This window comes from Ooceraea biroi, chromosome 4, assembly GCF_003672135.1.
Source record: "Ooceraea biroi isolate clonal line C1 chromosome 4, Obir_v5.4, whole genome shotgun sequence".
NCBI classification, from domain to species: Eukaryota; Metazoa; Arthropoda; class Insecta; order Hymenoptera; family Formicidae; genus Ooceraea; species Ooceraea biroi.
The window spans coordinates 14,598,377-14,623,623 of record NC_039509.1 but is presented as its reverse complement, the minus strand read 5'-3'; the positions used below and the strand labels follow the sequence as shown (position 1 = coordinate 14,623,623).

The window sequence follows — 25,247 nt, the reverse complement described above, 5'->3', positions numbered from 1 at the left end:
CAAACTATTGCCAGAGTTTGCCCGAAATATATATCTCGTGTATCAATGATGATATAGAGAAGCACTTACCGCATTTGCCGCGAAATGCCACGGTAATATTAGCACCTTTTGCACATGCAGCACGATTTAGATCGCATAGTGTCGGATAATCGACCCCGTCCGTGCCACAGACGAGTCCTGATCCCTCGTGATCTCCCAAATTTGGACAGGATTCCAGGCATTCGCAGGTAGCTTCCTTGCCGTCTCTGCTCCGTACACAGTGTGAGCCTTGTGAGCAGTTCAGTTTCGCGCAAGGATCCTTAATTTCTGTAAAAGAAAGTATCGAAAAACCATTCAACATTAGTCGCAGCGTCACAGTAATCATATTATTATTCCAATAGTATTAAAAATGAGATGTTTTATTTTCCTTTTTATTATTATAATTAATATAATAATAAATGTTGAAAAAATCATACATGTGCATGATTTTTTACATTTAACTATATAAAATAATTAATGAAACAGGTTGTTTCTGTTTTCTTAAATGCCTCATGAATACATCCGAACGTTAAGCAATCGATCGGTCAATCATCAATCGGCCTCCATCCAAGTGAAATCAGGTCGGACACAAGACCTACATTGTGCAAGACGCACGTCTCACCCATTCTGCGTGATAATGCGCGTGCACCGGAAATGAATTGCTAATGGCGCGACAATCCATTGATGAGAACAGTTTGATGTTATGGTCAATCCTATTGATGGATGTTGCTGACAATCCCGATGTCGAAATAACGGTACGAAGCCAATGACGAATCGGATCAACGGCGTTGCATTGCGGTATTACGTTTGCCGGGAATAATCACGGCGATACGCAGAATTTAATGCTCTCGCATTTGCGGATTGGAATTATTACATCCAGTTTACGATGGAGATGTCAAGCAGCACGTAAACCGTCACGACGTGTCTCGCGGAATACGTCGCGTTCCTGCACGTGTAAAATCGCCAACGTTCGCGTCAACGTCGATCCTGCCTCTTCTGGTGTTCTCCAGTTTCAGATATCTGACGTTAGTCATCCCGCACGAATGCGCTTGCTGAGGAAATCTGTTTTTTTTTTTTTTTTTTCAGCGTGACGACAAATAGGAAAAATCCATGCGGCTTAATCAATGATATTTTTCCCGCAACGCGAATCCGCCACAGTCGCCGGCCACCGCCGCCATCGAAATGTAATTGCAGGCTTTGAAACGCGCGCGAGATACATGCACGCGTGCGGCCGTAAACGCGCCGTGAAATTAAATCCGCGCGACCCGCGATGAATAAACTATCGCCCGCTGGGATTCGTTCGCGGCGAGATTTACGTGGCGCCGCATTTTTGGCGGCGACGAGCGATCCCGGAGCGTGTCCTGGAGCGGACACCGCGCGCGCGGATGCCGTCGGATCATTAAACCTCCATTGGAGACCCCCCCCCAAGAGGGTCGCGGCCCGAGGCGGTGCAGCTTTGTGCCCCGTTAAAATTTTATCGTGCATGCACGAGCAAAATTTGCGGTCCCCGACCGAGTGTTACCGCGCGCGACGCGCCGTCGTAATCGGCGAGATATATTTCTCGAGGAAAGTGGACGCGATGGTTCATACACATGTGTATACACGTGCTACGTTACCAGATAAATTATTTACACGCGAGGCAAACGTGGGAAAAACTTTTGTAGCGCTTCCCGGATATTTCTCTTTCAGCGGCAGCAACAGGCTGAACTATATATCGTTGGAGAGAAAATTCATCGTTCTCTAGCAGCAGTTTAAAGACATTGACCAACTGACGTTCTCGATCTCCTTTGAAATTTCTAACTTATTTATTATGATTTATCTGAATATTATATGTATTGGGTCATTAAGTATGAAACTTTACAAATGTAAAAGCGCCATCTTTAACATTTGTTATCTCAAATTTGGCGCCAGACGTCAGTATCAGGTTAGGTTAGTGTGATAGATGTATGTTCGCTCTTCAAATGTCATATTTGTTTGTTCAAATATCTTCATTAGTTTTATTGGTGGATTCTTTTTTATAGAACTATGGAAAAGTTCAAAATTCGTGTGATTTATGAATATGAGTTCCGCCGTGGAACCACAGTGTCGGAGACAGCTCGTAATATCAACGCTGTATTTGGTGAAGGTTCAACTACTAAAGCAACGGTGGGCAATTGGTTCAAAAACTTCAGAGATGGAGATTTCAGCCTCGCTAATGAGCCACGTGGAAGACCAAAGACGAAGGTGGATAATGATCACTTGAGAGCCGTAGTAGAGTCCGATCCATCTCAAAGTACACGTGAATTGGCATCGATATTCAATGTTTCCATACCCACCATATTGGTTCATTTAGCTGCAATTGGTAAGATAAAGAAGTTGGACAAATGGGTCCCGCGCGAATTGACCGATGCGCAGCAGGCGCAACGTCTAGAGGCTTCCCTTTCTTTGCTTTCTCGTCACAAAAATGGATCTTTTTTTAATCGAATTGTGACCTGCGATGAAAAGTGGATACTCTACGACAATCGTAAACGCTCACATCAGTGGTTGAACGCTGATGAACCACCGAGACATCACGCGAAACCCAACGTTACACAGAAGAAGCTTATGGTGATTGTTTGGTGGTCCAGGTCAGGTGTTATCTACTTCAACTTTATGAAACCTGGTACATCGATAACGGCTGAAGTATATTGCAAGCAACTGGACGAAATGATGCAACAACTTGCTATTAAACAACTGAAATTGGTCAATCGGTCAATGCCAATCCTGTTGCATGATAATGCTCGACCGCACACTGCACGACTGACCGTGGCAAAGCTACAGGAGTTGGAATTGGAAACTCTCCGTCATCCACCATATTCACCAGATCTATCACCTACCGACTATCACTTCTTCCGGAATTTGGACAACTTCTCGGTGGGAAAATTCTTCAATTCTCAACAGGCAGTCGAAACAGCCTTCCGCGACTTCATCGATTCCCGTACTCCTGGCTTCTATAGTAAAGGCATAGACCAACTACCACTAAAATGGCAGAAGTGTGTAGATAACATGGGCGCATACTTCGATTGAAAATAAATCATGTCCATGTGCCAAAAAATGCAAAAGTTTATGTTCTATTTGTAAAGTTTCATACTTAATGACCCAATAATAAAACATGATGCAAGCATGTGTCTAATAGCTTAATAAAATTTCGTCAAAGTCAATGATCAATAATTTTGGGCTATATTGCACCACCGCCACAACTTCCTATTTCTGGTTATAGCCAGAACGGAAACGAGGCGGCGTACTGGTATTCATCCCGAATATTCACGCGCCGGTTCTGATAACTCGCGTTTCCGGTTTGGAACTCACCAGGAGGACCAACTCGCAACGGGCTTTGCTTACTCGTTAATTCGCCAGACGCGTAAACGCGCCCTCAAGTTTTCCGGAAGTTTCGATACTTTCGCGCGGCGCAATTTCCCGGTTGCCACGCAACATCCCGATCCCGGTTGTCGCCGACGACCGTGACGAGAATAGGGAATGAAGAAGCTTCTTACGCTGCAGTACCTTTCGGAAAGACGTAGCAGCAGTGGGATATCGTTAGCGTGGCGTATGCTATCAGCAGCAGGGCGTACGTTGTAGTTGTACGCGACCGTTGTCGGCCGGCGCCGCCGCCTCTGCGAATCAAACCCGTCATCGTCGCCGTTTGCGACGTGCGATTACTCGTTCCGCTTCTTTGATTGTCTCTCCCTTCGTTTATCCCTTCGTTCCTCCCTTCCTTCCGCCGGAAAAAAAGCGGAAGAGGTACGCTGATCGCGCGGTATCTGCGCTTTCGAGCGACACAGCGATTACGTCTCGAGCGAACGCATGCATGCAAAACGAACGAAGCAAAATGGAACGGAACGGAGCAGATGCGGGGGAAGGTTTCCACATTGTTTCCACACTGTACGGATAATGGCTCTGGTGTCAATTAGGAGCATTAATTGGAAATTCAACCTGCCCAAGCGTAGACGCGAGCGTGAGTGCTCGGTAAAAGTGCGATTGCGAGCGTGCTAATGCTCTAATAGAGAAACTAATGCGCGTATCTATTTCTTATTATTGCTATCCGCAATCGTCCTCGTTACCATCTCGCGTTGACTTTACACGGTCGTGTTTATCGTGTCGCGAATAGAGTGAATCGGTGTAATCTCAGCGTACAGTATCAAGGAAGAACCGAGTCCGATTAGACCGGTCGTTAGGTTTTATTACGCAATCGGTGTACACACGGCGATCCGAGTGGATAATTAACGGCTCCTATCTTCTCCTCCCTCCAGCTCCTCGTAAAATGCATTACAGCTCGTTGTCGGACAATCCCGTGCGCTCCGTGACGTTAAACACGAGCGCCTTTCGCTGAACGACATTGTATTAGGGGTGTGATTTAGTTTTGAGGGTTTTTTTTGCTCAAAAACGCATGTATTTAAATATAATAATGAATGAATACCTTAATCAAAATATTTTCCTTCGTTTTCTATAACTTTTTCCCATCTTTCTGGCAAGAGATGGATTCCACCACGATAAAATCACTCTTCTTTTCAGTTGATCCATTCGTCGGCGAATTTTCGCACTTCTTCGAAATTATGAAAGTGTGTATCTTCTAAAGCGTGTTGCATCGACCGGAACAAATAATAATCGCATGGAGAATACGCGGGGTGCGGTAAGACTTGCCATTCAAGCTCTAATAGTGTTTGTTTCACTGACAACGCAACGTGAGGTCGAGCGTTGTTACGAAGAAGAATCATTTTCCGTCGTTTACTCGCAATTGGTGGTCGTTTTTGGTCCAATGCTTGCTTCAACTTGTACAATTGGTGTCGATAACGATCAGCCGTGACAGTCTCATGCGGATTTAACAGCTCATAGTACGCTATCCCACCAAATACAGAGCATTACTTTTGAACCGTGAATATTGCGTCTCGGAGTGGATGTTGATGGTTCGCCTGGATCCACCCATGATTTTCTGCGTTTCGGATTATCAAAATAGATCCACTTTTCATCCCCAGTAACAATCCGAGACAAAAGACTCTTCTTTTTTTGCCTGGCGATCAACGAAATGCAAATGTTCAACCGGTTCGCAATGGCACTTTCCGATAATTCATGTCGAACCCATTTCCCTTCTTTCTGAATTTTTCCCATTTCATGTAAATGTTTGGTAACTGTTGTACGATCAACATTTAATGCTCTGGCAAGTTCTGAAGTGGATTCTGTTGGATTTTCGTCCAATAATGCTTGCAAATCTGCATTTTCAAGCTTTCTTGGTTGTCCCGAGCGTTCTTTGTCCTTCATACATCTTAATTGATGGGGCAGAATCACCATAAGTTTCCACAAGAATTCTATAACCGTCAGCCGCAGTTTTGTTTTGATTAAAAAACAAAAGCAACGCATGTCGAAAATGCTAAAGAGCTTTCGGAAGTTGCATTTTTACGATGATATAAACACGACTGTTATTGCATCTATTGCTATAATGCTACTAAATGTCATGGATAATGTCAAGACTGTAAGAAACAACAGTTATCGGAAAGAGCTATTGGAACAAACTGACACTACAGCCATCTGTTGCAAAACCCTCAAAACTAAATCACACTCCTAATAAAACGATGTGTACTCGAGCTTCGCCGTTTGTTTATTTAATATCCTTCGGTTTTGCAGCAGCCGAGCAGGAAACCCACGCGTTTTGATCCGTCCGCTCTCGTCTGCGCCCCTCGTTTTCCATCCCTAATCAGTGATAGCGATGCAAAACGCCGGAACGTCATTACGGGCGTCGAAAGCCGGTGCTGAGCCGGATGATTGATCGCGGCCTCGTTTGCATTCAATAACTCCCCGCCGGTGTATTTTCGATTTGGCATTCACCGCAACCCGATTATCGTCGTTAATGCATTTAATTCGCCGGTCAGTCGTCGCGCCGCTCCGAACGATGCATTATTAATTATCGGCATGACAAACGCAATTAGCGGTATCCGCCCGCGCTTCCGCCGTCCTCGCGAGTCGATTTGTTTCTGATGTCGCGACGGTTTCCCTAAAGGAGTCGATCTTCCATCCGTACAACGCGAGATGAACGAAACGAGAATAAGTGGTAGAAATTTTACGTTGTTACGATTTTTATGTTGTTGGATAAGATAACGAGCAAGCGGTAGTAATAGCGCAGGCACGTTCATTATCGTTATCTAAAGCAAGCTCTCTAGAACGAATATACGTAAACAGCAAACAGATGTAACGATTAAGAAGAGCATGCAAACTGATCGAATGTAAATACTTAAAGCAATTGTTATGTAATAGATATTGAAAGAAACAGAAAGCACTTGGCTCCGAGTAGCAATATCTTATGAATCGATCTCATTTTTATAGCCTGAAATGAGACGTGGATCTGCGTGACAGTTGAAGCAGTGGAAATAAGAAGAAAAAAAGTCGATACATGTCGATATATATCGCAAACTAAATCTAAATTCGCATTTGATTTACAATAACAGCAGAAGTACGGTATATTAAGCGAATTTTCTCTTCTGACGGATGAAGAGGAAATTTGTCAGAAATGTTGAATGACAGTTCGCGCGAAAACCAGAAGAATTAAATTAAGATAAAGATGTGGATAGGAGATGAGAGAAAACTTCAAGACATATTCTAATGATCGCGTCGCTTACGGGACAAATATCGGGGCGGATGGAGCAAAATTAGATCGGGATTTAAATTGCAAGGTGAAGTTAATGAGGGGACTCGACTGAGAAATGGATGTTGAAGTTACTGCAGTTTGGAAACTGAGCAGGTCCGCGGAAGTTTGGTGGGAAGTTTTTGCAAACCACGGTAGAAAGTCACGGATGCGTCTTTAACGACGGTCAAGCGTTCATTAAGTCCGTCAGACGTTAACAAATGAAACGCTGGCGTTGTCAGCGGGAGAAATGGGTCGAATTTTTACATAATTAGCAGCGTCGATTATTCCAAGTTTTTCTCTGTTATGCATGTCGATTACATTGTGTTCGAATAATTGGTTAAAAGCGTATACTCAGGATATCGAAATAATGTCGATGACTGTTGCGAACGTCGCACTCGATTGAAATACGCCGTCGAATGCATATACGTTGGATTAATTGAAGGTAAAGTACTTTATTCTATGTGAATTGCAGTTTTTCCATGTAAAATGTTTGATTTAAAAAAGAAAGAAGTAACATTTAAAACATTTTGATGAAATTGTTTTAATCTGTTGCAAATGTCACAATCTTGCATAATGTTTCATAATATGCGTAATTTTATTGAAAATTTCCATCTCTTTATATAAAGAATTTTCTATAAAGATAAATTATAACTATTCCTTTTCATATCGAGATTAAAGACAGAAATTTTGCAAATTCTGCATATTATAAATTTAATGGCGATTTAAAAGATACAACGACTTTCGATCTATTTGATAAAATCGGCTTCCTATTAATTTATCAGAAACATTTTGAAAACATTTATATTAATTTCGCTTTTGGATGTAAAATTTGCATAATTGTGGTTGCCATAAACCGTCCTTATATAATAAGCACTTATGCATCGATTTATTTTATCTAAATCCGGAGATTTTGCAGTTGATTTATAACGGGAATTAATATGCTCATTATGTGTGATAGAAACGCACCCTTTAGTGATCTCTTTTCGTTCCAAATAAAATAATTATCCGACTGTGTTCTCGCAGATACTTACACAATGAAAATCGGGTTTGATTGAGCTTATAGGATCAATTTTGCACCATCGAATCGTAAATTTGCGCTGCAGCAATACGAATGGTTATTTTAGTGAGGAAAAAGTACATTTCACCATGATCAACAATTGCCTAATTTGGAAAGGAAATCTTCGGCACGATACGCACGCACACTGTGAGAGAACTATCCTTCTCATCCCTCTTCTCGGACCTCTTCTCGGACCCTCCGGTGGTGCGTCGACGTAATATCGTAATTAATAATCCATTCTGGTTGGTTTTTGTCGGCGCACCTGACCGTCGCAGCTCGCTGTTACCGCTCACGGGTAATTTATTACCACAGGCCACCTGCGTAGCATTACTCCTGTACGGAAGCTGCGTTTTTTCGTTGATAATCGTTTCCGTTTCAATGGCTCGGCAATATTGATTTTTATTTTCGACGGTGATTTCAATTTTCAATAAAGTACGGGAGTGTAGTTTTTCTGATTATCGAGCGCTATGTGATAAAAGTACATTCAACGAATAAAACAAATAATCGGTACTTAAATACTTTGAATAATAAGAATTTGAATAATTTAAATGGCAGATTGAAGGAACTGCCGTTCCTTCAAGATGGCAAAACATTTGGATATTTTTCTGGTGTTTTTCGTTGATAAATTACTGTTGAGCAAAAAAATACAACAAATTAGCGCGAAAAGTACGATGAGCAATCTCTTCTTCCCTTAGACGTTTAAAGTGTCGCGAGATTAATGTCTGTTATACTCTCCCGGAGAACAGCATTCCGTCTTCAAAGTCACATTTCCGAAGCATCCGGCACCTTTCGTCTGGATCGTTCTCGAGAAAGGCGCGTTTGTGCGACGAACGTCACGTAGAGCCATCACGCCTACGACCAAGAGTCACCTACCATCAAGGATTGCCGGCACTCGTTTCATGCAGGAGCGGTTACACGTCTAAAACGTCGGCGGCGAGCCGCGTTGTAACGGCAACGGGATGGGATTCTGCCGGGCGCGTCCAGGACGCAATTCGACGCAATTGCCAATTAGTGGCTCATTACCGAGACGTACGTGGAGCGTGCAACGCGGCGACGCTGAGGTAGAATGGACCACGGCGAAATTGTGGGCGGCGGTGGCGGTTTCAAGAGGGAGAAGAGAGGATGGAAGATCGTCGGCCCAGGTCTTAATAATGGGGGATCGGAGCTGCTGCGGCTCTGCGTGCATCAGGCTACGGTCCAGCCGTGTCGAATGAGCCTCATTAGGCAAACTTTGAGGACCGACCGGCTATTGACGGGTCACGAGATGGAGAAGTGGACGTTTTGGGCAGGCGTGGATAACGGGCCGAGGATCGCGGCGAAAGGATCATGGAAATACCGAGCAGTTGAAACAGCTGGAACTTGAAACTGCGGATCCATTAATCTCGGTCGCGGGTCGCGCCGTTGCGCTGGTTATCACCTCGTAGTTCGACGAACATTGCCAGGAAGCTCGTAACGCTGCGTACGGGTTATTTATACCATTTGCACGTTTTCGTTGAATTCGCGAAAGCTAGTCAGCGAGTCCACGTCCGCGAGTGAAATATTTTCCTGGTACGTTCGTGGTTGGCTGTCTTCTTTCTTCCCGTACCTCCCTTTTCTCTCGCGACATTTGATAGGAATCCTATTAAATTTTAAAGCTCGTTTCGCGGTTTGGATCGGTACCAGTCGGTAAACGTCGACTTTCATCATTAGCGAAGTTCCAACGGGATTCAGAAATTATCAACTACTGTACGCGTTTTTAATGTAAAATTCCACTGAGTTAGGGAGAGTGAGCGAAAAGGAAGCAGATCGAACCTCGTATCATTACGCCGCAAGGCCAGGAGAAAAGATCAAAGAGAATCGTACAACAGGATTCACGATAAGATACGACAGCGAAATTATGTGGGCGCATTGCTTATACTGCAGACTCCGTGGATGTAGGTGCACTCAGAAAAGAAGATTCTTTCATAAAACCAATAGACTATTTTCGTTCCAGCTTTTACGATGTCTGAAACAACATTTCGATATTTGTTCGAAACAAAATGCGACATTCGAGTGCTGTTTCAAAATACAATTCCAAAAAATAATATGCGCGAAAGTTTACTCGTGTAGCTTATAAATGAAAAATATCTCTTTCTATTTTTGAAAGATAAGATATGTACCGAGACTGTGCATTATAAGAAACAATCTATAAAGAAAACCGATATTTCGGTATCTGGTTCACGTTGATTTTCTATCTATCTCGTACACAACTCTCTCTCTTTGTTGCTGCTTTCTCTTTCTTTTTTTCGGTAATGATACTTTGTTCATCTGAACCGACGCACCTAGTGCCGCCTGTTTTGGGTCAACTGAATATCGTCAAGAAGAACCATCATTTCTATGTATGAATGCGAGGAACATTAAAAGCGCAATTATCACGAGCTTAATTACGGGACGCTTGTTATATCAGCTGCTTTTCCTCGACCTTTTCTCGCTATTCATCCCTTTGACGCGGGATTTTCTTTCACGGAGTACCTGGTGATCTCGCGCGCGCGATAATCCTCCCTAAGTCATCTGTAAAATAAAACCTAAAGAGATTCGTTTCACGGTTCGCACGCGGCGGATTAAAACGTTTCCTTTCAATCATCTTAGTTCGGGATCAGCGCAACGCGCAGCGTGGCTGTGCCATCAGCGAAATTAATCTCGCTAAAAGGTTTAGTTTGTGCTTTGCGTAACGTAAGTAAATTGCTGTAATTTTCAGAAACCGACATTTTTAACGATAACCTATGGATAACTTGTACCGTTAAAACATGTGAGCGGGCGAGAGCGTCGCGCTGCGCGCCTGGAAAATAAGTTACGCGTATAAACACCCCGAGGCACAAGGGCGCGCGGAAGAGAGAATGCAATTACGTCTGCGGAAGCGCAATCGTATTTGGGTATTAAAAGGGCCGGCAGGCACGCGAGGCCGCGCAATTACGGGCTGGATCGTCGCACGTTCCGCTGACGTTAACCAATTTTTAACACCGCGCACGCTGCAAGCGTATTTAACATTTACAACGTCCGCCAGATCAGCTGGCCGTCCCGAAGCGCTTATCTGCCATAGTCCGACCGCACTGTGGTTCGTACCACTTATCTTGTCGCGCCGCCCTTATCCTAAGGACGGAAGCGTGCCGGTGGCGAGCCTCGCCGTTATCAACGTATATCTAATCAACGGGAACGACGACCCTCCCGCGTGCGGGCCGCGCGTGTTACTCGATGAGGGTAGCGCGCCGCGCGAGGGGTTACACAGGGTGAACTTCAGCGCTGCTGGAGACCGGCGAACGTCCGCACTGACGTGCACGTCCGATGCGACGATAAGCCGCGATTAGTGCGTTATCTGATCTTCATGTGCAGGGTGTTGCGTTGTACCTGCATCTTCGCGGTTTTCGGATCACAATCGCGGCAACGAGGTGCCGTCCGCCTCGCTCCATCCCGTGCGGTGATTCTCCTTCGAGGGCCTCGCATCGCGATGGGATCCGATCTCGATGTGTAGACGAGCTTTGGAGAGATATCTAATTTATTAAACTCTATGTCAACTGCGATTTTTATGTCAATCATCCCTTGATCCGTGGTCGGCGTTAATTTGCAGCCTTCGGGAGGATTTTCGCCCGCAACGAGCGATTTTTAATTTCAATTAGTCCATAAATTTATATATTAATGTATATTTTTATTATACATTTATAACACGTGCCCGAATAAAGCAGCAATTTACAATATTAATATTTGAACAATATAACATGATTTGTGTGTTTACGTGCAGAAACGTTGTATATTATGTATCGCGAGGCAGCTTACTCTTTTAATACGTTTTGATTAACATATTCGAGCGATTTTATTTACTTCTACAAAATTCATGGCACGTTTACCCGCATGATGTTTAATTGCAAAACATTTGACGCGCAGCAACTACCGAACAAGACGCGTGATATCGTGCGATTTTTTAATTGCAGGAAATCCGGAACGGCGAGCATTTTATTCGTCTGCGATATTTTACGGCACGTAGCTGTTTGAATGCGGAAGCGCGCATTACACGAGATATCGATTGCTGCTTTCTCTCGCTACGGACGAACTCACCTCGCACAAAAATAAAAGTCACGTACACGCGTGCGTCCGTTAAACGATACGGGGGTGGAACGGCTCCCGGTAAAGTACTCCCTTGTACTCGTATCATGCGCGCTTATCTATTTCTAAGATTTATTGCAGCTTAATAGATCTTTCGTAGCTTTAACCATCCGCATAAAATCATACGCATCATCAATCCAGCCCCCGAGACCTCAAACTCCAAATTCGCGTTTTAGGATGCGAAATCGTAAATATGCCGAGTTATCCTGACTGAATGGAAATCGAAGAGGAACGATCTCGCGAGTTTCCTCGCGAATGCAGTTTACGACGCGTCCGTTCGTTCTCTACGCGGCTGCGAGCTCCGATTGAATTACGGTCTACCGCCAGTCGCACTGTTTTGTTTGCTCCACCTGGTATCCGATACCGGATAAGGATAGTTTCGAGAGGTGCGCGTACACGCCGAGAGACGCGGCGTAACTACGTTTACCCGCTCGCAGGTGGTCGCGCTTTAATGGAACACGCGCCGCGGTGTTGCTGCCCTCGTTACACCGTGCCGCTACCCTCGCGCAGCAAGAGGAGGACGGGGGTGGAGGGGGAGGAACAGGAAGAAGAGGTTCCGCCCCGTCGAAACGAGCGTCCTCGCCTGGAGGTGTATTTCGAGGTCGTTACCTCTCGACCTACGGCTCCTTCGGGAGTCGGCGCGTTGCGCTCGTAACGCGCGTCGCGTTGTTAAAAGGGAACTCGTCCGTTCCATTACCGTCGCGATCGTTTTAAATCGTATCACTTAAGGCCGCCAGTTAACTTCCGACCGTTTCCCGAGGTTTATCGCCGCTCCCTCGATTTATCGCGCGCCTCCCGGCCCCTTAATGCGTCCAAAGAGTTTTCCGCGTGTTACGTCGCGGTCGAGTTTTACGCCCGACTGCATTACCCGTCTGGCGGGTAGCTGGAGTACGCTTCCAATTACGTAATTAACCCTTTCTGTCCGGTGTAACAGCACAGTAACAATACTCGGGGAGCGTAGTTGCAAAACTCGCCTGAAAATTTAAACGAACAAGTTTGCTACGGCCTCGCACTACAGTCAGCGTCCTTACATCGAGATTTCGGTCGTACGATCTGCAAACACCCCATGAGAGACTAGCGCGCGAGCAGAGAAACCCACAAAGATTCGCGGATTCCGTCTACAGAGTAAAAACGAATGCAAATCGTTCATGTTTATTATTTGTTGTCGGTTGTTCATTAATTTAACCACGTTTCGATACAAACACCTTCTCAGTAATGCAAACTGTATATTTTCACAGCTGCGCGGAAACGAACGGTTGTTTCGTCTTCGAGAGCTGTCGCGGTCGGACAAAAGGAGAAAAGACGCGGAGAAACTGGCGCCGGAGGGGTGTAACGAACGGACAAGGCAGAAGGTAGAGAAAAACGTGGCTAACGGGTCCTCCGACACCTCCGGGGAAATACGAGAGCTCTCGTAAAAATAATGCTCGACTCGTTTGTTGCGTCGGACAGTGATTCGTCTGAGCGAGGCCGGCGACCCGAGAAAATGGCGCAGGGCCGCCAGGGGAGCGGAACATTTTTCACCCGCGTACTTAGTATTCGTTACACCTGGGGGGGGGGGGGGGAGAAGGTCGTCCCGTGGCACGAGAACGTGCAGCGAGAAACGGGAGCGACTGAATAAAGGGGTGCCTCGCAAGGCGATGTCCACGACGAAGCATCGGACGTGTCTGCCGAGGGATCCGCGCTGACTTTCCTCTCAGGATCCTTTAAAATCTCGCGTAAAATATCCTTATGAGTACCCACAATGTACTCCCGTTGAAGAATTTCTTTAACATTTTCTCCGCTTTTCTCAGTCTCCGATTTGGCCTCTTTCGGTTTTCTTCCTTTTTTCTTCGAGCTTCTTGCGCGTACATCGCGAATAATAACAAACGCAGTTTGACCGTAATTGTTGGATTGTTGCAGCCGTTGAATGGCACACATTAGTGACTATATGAGTTTCAGTCAACAACAAAATGGAAAGCTCATTGCGATGCTGCGCCGTTTTTTATTTTATTTTATATTAAATATTATATTAAATTTTACGAGTCTCTCTCTCTCTCTCTCTTTCTCTTTGAGAGCGAGGGAGCATTAGAATCAAGGTGCAGCGTGTTTTTACGCTCAATGATTAAAATGTAGCAACGGAAAACGAGGTGAAAATTCGACGGCTAATTAAAGCGATATTAAGCGCAGCGGGTCGGCTAGGCGCATGCAGATTACAAAGGAGTCCCAACAAATTTTCAATTTCCATTTCGCCTTTGCGAAGTAAATGGACGTAAGAGTAAGAGTTTGAAGATGCGCGAAAGGCGTTCCAGTGTTTGCTATCCCACGCGATAATGAGTTCCAAGAAAGTAGGTGTACGCGGTTAAACGTCGGAATGTGCGGCAGTTTTACGACGCGCTTTAACGAGATGTCGTTATTACAGTGAAACGCAGAAGTAGAATGCCGCGGGCGATATGCGTGAATCCAGCGAATTACGAGATCTGCTCGAGACAGCTTATTCGATGGAACACCGCGAATATATTACGATGAATATATTGCGAGATCGCTTCCGCGATGCCGTATTGTCCTCCGTGCGAAAACGGAAACTTTATCCGCAACTGACGGGACAGTTCTCGCAGACTGTACAGACATGGGTGGACTTATTCAGACACGTGGGTCGGATTGGCAATCTAACTGCACTTAGGAAGGCGTTCGAGCAGGATCGAAGAGGAGTCCTACAAAAGTTTTTTAACAGATTGGAGCGCGAGTGGAAACTTCGAAAACAAAGTAGACTGATTGCACACGAGATGTAACTACTTTCTTTGATTGCTGGGCAAGCTTTCGAGCAGCGGAAAGAAGTGGAGAAAATGGAAGACAAAGAGAAAACAAGAAACGAGAAAGAACATGGGATAAGGAGAGTGGCTTCAATATTTTTTTTAATTATTGTTTATCATAATGTAGCATTATCGAAATATTAAGCCCGAGAGAAAAGCGTACTTCGTCAAAGCAAAACTTTTAATTATCATGAATTTTTCAACAAAGACGTATTGTAAAATATTTATGCCTTTTTAATATCAGTTCGTTTGTTCCTCGTAGTTTCGTAATCATGAAGATGGAAAAGTTTGAGATTTAGAATTTTATAGAAACGTAATTAAGAAGATTTGCAAATCTGTATAATGAGATTGAATGAGAATGAGAAAATGGAGTGGCTAAGATAATAGCAAATTGCAAATTTATTATGCAAGCTGCTTTCCTTCAATATATATATAAAAAAAAAGAAACGTAGCATTTTTATGATTAAAAAAACTGAGTTATTGTGCTGAGCTGCTGCTAAGAGATTGCAGGAAAGAATCGAGACATAAATTCAAAGAGAAAGACATGAAAGAGAGATCGTCTACTTGCATTCTTTCGCGAGCGGCGAGCAACATTTGCCTCGCAATATTTATCATAGAAATTGGCTTTACGCGGCGTCCGTTTGATAGTCGGATATTTTCGAAAGGTAAAGCTACATCGAAAGAAAGAAAATGATTATGCTACGGTGAATCGAAGGGCATAGGGCGGATGAAGTTTAGTCTTACTGCGAGCGCGGGTGGAATGTGACCACTTCGTTTTGATTACAAAGGCACTCTCAAGAGAAGAGAGGAAACCGAAAGGGTTTGAGAGAGGAGAGATTTGCGCAAAGAGAAGCGTTTCGCGATCTGAATGCATTGCTTTAACGCGTGCGAGTAAACACGAGATTGTTTGATGTGTCTTTATTTACACTGAAATTGCGTGTTCGATGAATCTCGTTTAAATATTGCGTCCAAGATCTGAGTCTTGGTCTCAACCGGTTCTTCGTAGAACGGCTTGTGCTCCGAGAAACAGCCGCATGATCGTTCATTGCCTAACAATTAAAACTAACCGTCAATTATAAAATCGATGTTACGAAGCACGCAGCGATTCGGACCGGCTTGTGCTAGTTGTACCAGTATGTAATGGCAGATATTATGCGAGCCGTTAAACCAGCCAGTGCATGTGTAATTTATGAAAGCACACGCGGACGCAGGCTGGCGTGTCGTTAAAAAACGAGTCGATACTTTTCCACGAAGGAGAAAAAAGGCATAGCTGTGCGGCTCTCTAGAATGCCAGGATGTAAGGCGTGATTAGGTGCATGGTTGCGCACAGAGTAAACGCGAGACGTCAGCGGCGATAATAAATATTTAAGAGCGCTACCTCATACGTGCGATAAACTGGTCGACGTCGAGACGCTCCGTTAAAACGTTCGAGAATTTTAATGGGAACACGGGCGCGATAGTCGCACTTTCAGTTTCACATTGATAACGAATGACCGTCCGCGCGGAAAGTAAAAAAGCGCGTGCGACTCTCCACGGCGAGAATGAGGAGGAGAGATAAGCGGAGGGATTTTCAAATTTATCGCGGGCAATTTATAATTTTATAAACGCCCGGGCGCAAACCGCTGGAAAGCCGGGCGTGCACCTTTTAATGCAACGATATTCGCGGCGGGGCGGTTATAAATTTAGCGAAATCCAGCCGCATATTTTCAGCTGTTATCGCGCGTGTGACGGCCTACGTACGTATGTATAATACGTACGCATGCACCGATTGCCATCAAAATTTATCTCCCGCGGATATGATTAATAACGCCGCGCCCCGACCGCGATACATCACGCATAATGATGTAATAACCGGTCTACACTTTCGCGAGCACTGCTCCTTCTTATCCCGCGGTTTTTATCTACGGCCAAGCCTAATAATACCGAAAGAAACCTACGACGACGGCCGGCGATGATGGATGAAAACCGGGCGGCGCATCGCCGCTGCAATCGTATTAAATAAACATCGCTATTACGGAGCACGATTTTAAAAGTTAACGACACGACTGGCCCACGTATCGACCATCGGCTCTCCGCCCCGTTCCTTACCGCACGAGATTTGCATACCCGATGAAGATGATTGATGCAACGGACTTATCAATGACATCGGAACACAGGCTTGTCGGGAGAGAAAAGAATGATGAATAATTTCATTAATCAGCGAGCGGGGATGCTAATGATCGCATCGATCGGCTGTGAAGTTTCTTAACTGCTGGCTAATTCGACGCTCCGCGCCAATTCACATTTTCGCCCCGTGTCAGTTTTTTCAGTGGCGGATTGCAGGCTAATGGCGTGATAAAAGGACCCCACCACTACGGACGCGATCTCGTTTTTATGGAGCGAATCGACGAGAACTTTTCGGTCAAGTTCCGTGCCTTTTATTTCAAATGGAAAATAAAATTGTATTAAGGACGCGCGCGCGAAAGTTGAGAGAATGAAGCCGACTTTAAAATGCAGTCATTAAAGCGTGAGTTTTTCTCTCTACGGGTCCGCGTGCTCTTGAATACAGCTCGGAACGCTGTCAAAGGGTCAATCATGCAGTCGGGTTCGATATACTCGCGGTTTGCCAGGAACAAAAAGAAGAGAGGGAAAAAACGGCGAACCGCGGATAAACGAACCCGGCATAGGAGCTTTCAAAGACGATCACGAGGCCGGATGCGATGTGGGATTCATTGATGGTCATGGATGTGTAATGCCGCGAGGGTTGATGGAAAAACGGGGTGGAAGCGAATGCAGGTCCGCAGGCATGCGGATAAGAATTGATGTCGGCGGTTGCGCCGAGGCCGCGCAATTGCCGTCGACGATTAAGCATACAGATTCTTCCTCGTCGAGCATTGCCCCGATTCATTTGCTCGCTTAAGCGTGCAGTTTGACAAGTTTCTAATTAAATTTGCATTTAACGGCGAAACGAACGTCGCGGCCAACAAAGGAAGAATCTCTCGTCGAAGCGGAGTCGCTTCACCGGAGTAATATCGTTCGAATAAAAATGCTGATTGCGTTAGAGGCAGACTTTTTATAAGTAGCTTCTTTTGCCTCGCAACGGAACACTGATACTCCGTGATAAAGAGTGCTTCGCAGACGGGCGTTTTATTACCGTTCGAGCGTTAAATCCGTTTTCATATTATGTAAATATTCAGATGCTATGTTTGTGATGCGATCCTTTAATATCTGACGTTGTTTTCTCTTCCACGATCGCGTACATACTTTGAGTAAAATCTGTGCCAAATGGTAATTTCAGTTCATTATTAGAATAATCATTAAAATGCATTTAATCCTTTTCGCATTGTGAAAGAGAGAGTGTAAAGTAAAGAAACGTTAATGGGTTCCGTTTAATATGAAAATATAGTATAAAGTTCGGTGGAAGTACTTGGGAAAATTGTGGGTCAACTTTTAAAGCTCACCGGATCGTTTTGTTAGAGTTATTGACTATTTTATATTCAGATTATTTGATATAATTATTGTTTCGAAACTTTTGTGCGTGTTTCAGTTAACAATAAGTTTTGATTTTCTTTCTCTTTCACGCTTTTTTGTCTTACTCCCTTTATTCTTCCACTATCATTTGACGGATGCTGGCTCCTGCCAATTAACGTCGAACAAAAAGATGTAATTGACCTTTTCTCGGTCCAGACTCGTCGCGCACAGACGACGGATTTGCAATGCATTGTGCTTACGTTGCGTTTCCGGTGATATTTTTAGCCTCCGACTATTTCCAATATTGCAGTTTCAGCTTTCGGATGAAACTTGCTTTACCTTGTTACGATTTTTCTACGTGGAGCTATTGAGAATTAAATTGATCCATAATTTACTTGCGAGTGTGGAGCCGGTTGATAGTGAGGATCATGTGACCATCGTCGACCAATAATCGTTGAGCGCACGATGCAACCACGTGCTTGCGGCCACGTGCTCGCTAGCACGTGTTTGCTTTAAAAATCAATTAATACCTATAAACTTTGAAATTTATAATTTCGCGAAAAATTGACTAATGACATACAAGAAACGCAAATCGTCTCTTTTTTATGTTGCGCGTAAGTCCATCCTTATCATGAAGATTCTTATTATGATGAATACTTATACTATATAAGATCGTATATATTGATGTATGTTATATCAGTATGTAAATCAATAATTGAAAAGCAACGAGTATATATAAAGTAAGGAGATAACAGATAATTCCGTCTCTTAATTCTCGGGATATTTGCTCACGATGCGAAGTAAACAAATCTATCGAGAGAGAAGCAATGGAAAAAGGCGCAATCGTAAAATTTGATTTCATTTTACATACGTTTCTTAAGGATTCTCTTTGTGCAAGGTACTTTTCGCTGCAGTGATGTTGATATATGTGCATATAGAAAGAGATAAATGAGTACTTCTATATGGAACGTTATAAACACACGCCGTGATGCCATTAAGGAAGTCTTGGAGAGTTTTCATGCCAGCACTTTGCACTTTTCAGTGGCGTTCCCGTGGCACCATGTGCGGAAATGTACAGAAAGAAACGAGGTGCTTCCAGATGATGTAACGTTACAAATTCGACGCGGCACCGTTAAAAATGAATCGTACGGAAACTATTTTCCAGACATTTCACGGAAACCACTAGCAAATACCTGCAAACTTCTCCAGTATAATACTTTGTAGCATGTAATGTCGCAATTTCTACAAATCGTATAAACACTTACGAGATTCCTTGAAAGTTTTATCGGGATAAAGTAAATTTTATAAATAAACAAGAATTATAAATGTACATACAATTTTCTTTTTCTTTTTGAATACTGATTTCATTCCTTTTAACGAAAATTGGATTAACAGAATTTATGAAATATCAAATATTTTCTCTGTAACTAACTTTGAAATATTAAAATATTAAAATATTTTAAAGTTGATTTTTATGAAATTAATTGAGAGAATCTAATTATAGTATTTAATACAATTCAATAAAGAGATAGAAACAATTTTGAAATATTTCCCATTTCTTACACTTAGCCCACATACATATGTATAACGCAAATAATCGACAAATAAAACTTAACCTTTCATCGTATCACGTACACGAATCACAATTCAGTTTACCTTTCACCTTTATCAAATTTTCATTAGCATCTCTATGATCGTTCAGCTTAATTCTGTATTATGTGATTTATTCATCGTGCTTGATGTAGTTACGTGAACGACTGTGTCACTATATACAACGTTTATCGATAACTCGATTTATTCCCTTGTCGTATCAATCAGATGGTAATACGTTGTCTTATCGTTGATGTTTCAGTCAGACTTATCAGATTTATCTTGACCTTATTCCTTTCTTGACTTAAATTAGTTATCACTTTGAATGCACATAATATACGTTACTAAGAATATTTCATGATGCGCAGTCGCTACAACCACATATGTTACACAACAAAAATAGTTCGCTCAATTTTTTCGATAAGAGTGAAATTCTTTCGATCGAGAAAAAACAGCATTTGTTTCTTCTACACAAAGATTCCGTATTATTGCGTGAAACATCAAATCGACGCGATATAATTATTACTGTCTCGCGGATAGAGGAGGAATATTAATCACATAACACGTTAAGTCTTGCGGCACTCGCACGTAATCGCTCCTACACGTGTGTAACTGTTACCATTATACGCGTTTATTATCATGCTCGGGAATGCGTTTACGGGGGTGCGTAATTAATAACGCATCCGCGCTGCATTCAGCGTGATCCAATGATCCGGTATTATTTGTACGCACTTCGGTCCAGCACCGTAACAACGACGCGCGATACAAAAGCTCGATCAATACTGCCATGTGAAGAACGGCGCGCTTTTTATGGCGCGCTGATTTCGGCCTGGATTGATATCGCGTATTAATTGCTTGCGCCGTCGCCCATTATATACCGGGCGATCGACATGACACGGTACCGCACCCAGCCAACCTTACGTGCATTTAAGCGTGTGCTCCGATTGCAATTTGTCGCTCTCGATCCCGCACGCGATTTTCCATTGCCGCCGCGGGTCACGCAGACACGGAGGGACAGGGGGGAAGCGGGCTGTGGCTTAATTCAATAATATGTACCTGTGGGACTCGAGTGTTTCAACCTCGCTTGCCGCGATGCTCGCGTGCGTTGCCTTAATTTTTGCCGCTGTTCGTTGCCCGTGTCCCTGGGATAACCATTGATTGATTTACTTCTGTTGTTAATTTATATAGTATGGCAAGTTCGGAGAGTTTCGCAGCGAAAACGTAGAGCTATCGGGACATTACATTCTCCCGATATCTGAGAGATGACTAAAAGTAAAAGGATTTGACGAGAGAAAGTTTAAATAACTAATAGAAAGTATTCTTTGAGCAAACTTTATCTCCAGTAAATTTTAGTACGTTTCATTGTTAAGATATGTAATTGTATTTATGAAAATATGTACGTTTAATTAGCTTTTATTTGACTTAATCTTATTTTTGTAAAAAATTTATGTATAAGATACAACATTAGGGAAAAACATCCTACATGTTAAAAATAATTTTGTTATGTTTTATAGTAAAAGTGTAACGATTGAAAAGACGAAAAAAAAACAATTCACAAGATATTAATTAATTGTCATTAGATCAACATGAAATATTTAGGATTTACACAGCTTTTAATTCTTGATTTAATTTACGATTATCATGTAGCTGAGGAACAATATTACGTGTTAAAGAAAAAAAATCCAGCAAAATACATGCGATATCGATTCTCTGGCCCAATTTGACTTGCAATTAAGAATCGCGTTTGTCCATGCACGCGAGTGGTTGCAATTTCGTTCCCGTCTCGTGGTGTGGCGCGGGTGACGTTCAATTTAATTCGATAATACCGTCCTGAAGGCGCGTAATATCGTGCCCTACGTGTGGTCGCGTGAGTTTCCTTAATTTCAACCTCTTCTGTCTCTCTTTCTCCCTCTCTCTCTCTCGGTCCAATGCTGCAGAAGGGTGGAGGGGTACGAGAGCGATGATTACTTTCACGTTTCTACCTAATAGCGCTAGCATGTTCTTTCATTTTTTTCTACTTCGACTTTTCTTTCGATCCCGCTATTCTCGCTTTTTTTTCTGATCGATTTCAGGGCTGAGAAGATTGCTTTGCGATAAAACATTTAGGTACTCATTTACGAATGTGAATAGAGATTAATGAAATTAATAACGTCCATACATAGAAGTATTTGTGAATTAAAATTATATACGTTGTTTTCTTTCTGAAATAAATCATGATATGTTTTGAAATTGTGTTGTAATCTGTTTAAAATTCTTATACTTTCCAATATTAAACATATCAGTATAATCAAACGTGGAATTAAATATCTGCTCCAATAATTTACATTTGACATTAATTGGAAACTAATAATGATGAACCAAATTGGTGATTAATAATGATGAACCAAAGGTTTCATTCATTCATGAATTGTGGATATTTTAACAATAAAGCAACGCCATCTTTAATCATCTGTCATCTTTAATTAAAGCCTCCAGTATTTGTAACCGAGTAGTGCAAAGCACGGTATGTAGTCGATCGTTATGTTTACAATCCATAAATATCCAGACTTCATCACGTAATTCATGTAACTATTTAGCGGATCATGCAACGTGCAAAATGTGTATTACTACGGAGTTAAGTATTGGTGCAGATAATACATGGACAGAGAGGGGGGAGGAAGGGAATTAATAATATATACGCGTACGCGCGCAGGAACACGGTTTCCGGAATCAGCCAAACGAAGAAAACAATAGCGCGAGAGCACAAAGCCTTTATCGAGCGTCGAGCGAATTAAATCCTAAATTATTCGCGGGCAAGGCGAATACCGGGATTCCGCCATAAAGCGCCGTTTGTTCCCGCGCGGTGGAATTCGTTTCGCGTTTGCGCTCGTTCGCGTGAAATGTTGGAGAAGAAAAGCAGCCCCCCCGAGCTTCGATTATACGTGGCGTATCAAATGTTGCGCGCTCCGTCAATACATAGTTGCGATTTCGTAATGTTCAGCGTTTACTCTAAGCTTCGCGATACCTTCTATTCCTCTCATTCCTTGCGTAAAAATTATCAGATAGATTCTTTTAATTTATCATTAACATATAATTTCTTATTTTTGGAAGAGCGGTTCACGAAAATTATGTTGTTACGTCAAATATATAGCTATATTGTAAAGTCGTATTATCTGCAAAAGCTCTTCAATTCGAAGCATGTAAAAAGGATGCTCGAATAACATGTTGGTAAAATGGAATCAAATCAGTCAAAGAATTCGGCGCTAAGAGGAAACGCTGCTGCTTGAAATATTCGACGTCGGTGTTCGTTGGTGCAATCATAAAATGAAACGAGGCAAAACTGCAGCTATGCCGAGTGTAGTTTCGACACGCTCCAAAACGCGGAGTAAAATAAAGACTTGCGGCGCGGCGTTTACTATTGCGCGTTGCATCCGTGAAAATCCGTGAGATGTGCACCTCGTAAAGTCTTTTTGGAATCCGTTTCATTCTTTCCTCATTGTACCTTTCCTCTCTCTCCGGTTTTGTAATTTATATTGTCAGACGGGAGTGCGCGATGTTTAACTATGCTATTGTGGAGTATGGCAAGACCGTTTAGCTGAAATATCCTTTACAACACAAAACCCCGCGTAAACATCTAGATTCTAAATTTGTACTTTTTTATTAATTCATTCTTTTTGATTGTTCAATAATTTAACCACTAGATTGTAACTTCTTAAAAGATATCAAGGCTTAAAAATTGTTCGATTTATCATGAACATTGAGAAATTTCAATTGCTTTCATCGGACTCGCGATAATTGCATTACTAATGCAACTATATGAACATATCGATATCAGTCGTAAAATTATTCAGTTAACAAATAACGATGAAATACCTGCGCAATTTGATTTAATCCACTGGCATTTCCTAAGTTTTTATTGTTCCTAGATTTTTATGAAACTGTTTTATTTCATTTAATCTTCAAGTAAATCGTCGGGTTTCGGTTGATATCAAGTTCAGGATTTATTTTTATAAAGTTTTTACTTTACTTTTCAATTATTCAATATTCCTCTAGTTTCCGTGCTGTCTCGCAATATCCATTCCTGATTATCTTTAAAAGTATTTTCTCTGAATGCGATAAACTATCTTCTTTCCCATTCTCCTTCTGCGCCTTTCTCCGTCTCACAATTCTGTGTTGAGCCGCAGCGGCACGAAATATAACCACCGGCGAGAGATCGGTGAGAGGCCGGAGGTGCCGCTCGTACACTTAGATCTTGGTTCGTGCAACTTTAAAGTAGTTTGTGTCTACTACGAGGTGCATAAAGACTCCATGCGCCGCGCCGTGTATGCGGCCACCATAAACGTTTCCCCTTATACCGGGTTTATTTACGCTCCTGTATGGCCGAATCGCGGTTGCATCCGGTTTAAGTTTCTTGCTTTCCAGCCACATCACGATAATCGATGATTCATATCGTGCGAATCATTGTGTGCGATCGAGAAAACATATAAAAATATAAAAACATACAGATATAATTTATCGCGGCGTCAAAATATCTTCTCGCTGGCGATCGATCGGAAACTCTGTGCCTCTGTACATTGTGCATTTACGCGGATATATCCGCTTGTGAACGAGATAATTGTACGTTTTCGCAAAATCATTTGCCGGGCTACCTGTTTTTATTTAACGACTGCGTGATCCGAAATGACAGCTGTTTCACGTTAATTGTTGGCGGATTAAGCGTCGAATTAAATTGCATTAGCATATTCATAAATAATTGGTATCTGTAGAAACGCCGATGTACCGTTAACGATCGAAATGCTACTTCATCAAGCGACAGTATATTTCACGGGTGTAAAATAACAAGTCTGGTGCGTAAATAGATTAATAATTTCATTTGTTTGTTACATTAAATTATATTCCTGCTTATGAAGTCGCACGAGATTTGTTCCTTCGTTGGATTCCCTTGATTTTGTTATTTCTCCGGTTCCTCTCGTGTTAAACCATTGATCTTTTTTATTTTTAAGCAAGATCGTTCCGAGGCGGAATTTACGGATGAGCTGTCCGCCATTAAATACCGTGCGACTCGCTTGGGATTTCCACATGACTTTCAGGCGTGAAAATGTGAAAATTATTTTGCGGACGATAAAAATTGCTTTCTCTCTCTCTTTCTTTCTCTTTGTTTCTGCTGGGCACGACAAACGTTTCGTCATACGAATCGCGCGCAAGCTTTCAGCTTGGCCGATTCATTAGGAACGCTGCGTATTTAGGTAAGAGCTTTCCCGCGCTTTCAAACAGACCTCAAAGCTTTGACCGTTCGCATGTGCTTGCGACGAGAGCCGACTGGTTGCCTGCCTGCATGCTTGCCTGCCTACCTGCCTGGCAAGGACGAGACTGCAGAAGTTGGTTTTGCGATTAGGATTCGCTTGAAGCGTGTGATCGCGAGCGAAAATTATCATGTCTTTGAAAGGATCGACGCATCGATTTTATATTGCCGTAATGTAAACGTTAATCTAGGTAAATGCAAGCTTGAAAGTAAAATTTTCAAAAATCAACATCACTCCGAAAAGCATGTTTGATTATTCTGTCACGCAACATAAAGTATTTCGATGTGCCATTGTATACGCAAAATGAATTT

The 25,247-nt window shown here is 42.8% G+C and overlaps 1 protein-coding gene across 1 annotated transcript in view; it reads right to left on the bottom strand.

Annotated features, from left to right (window-relative positions):
• The window catches only part of LOC105283841 (agrin), a 360,457-nt gene that overhangs the window by 39,163 nt on the left and 296,047 nt on the right, over window positions 1-25,247 (bottom strand). The window contains exon 6 of the mRNA XM_026968792.1: window positions 70-306. Coding sequence (XP_026824593.1) covers window positions 70-306 — 237 coding nt within the window. The remainder of the gene's footprint in view (window positions 1-69; window positions 307-25,247) is intronic.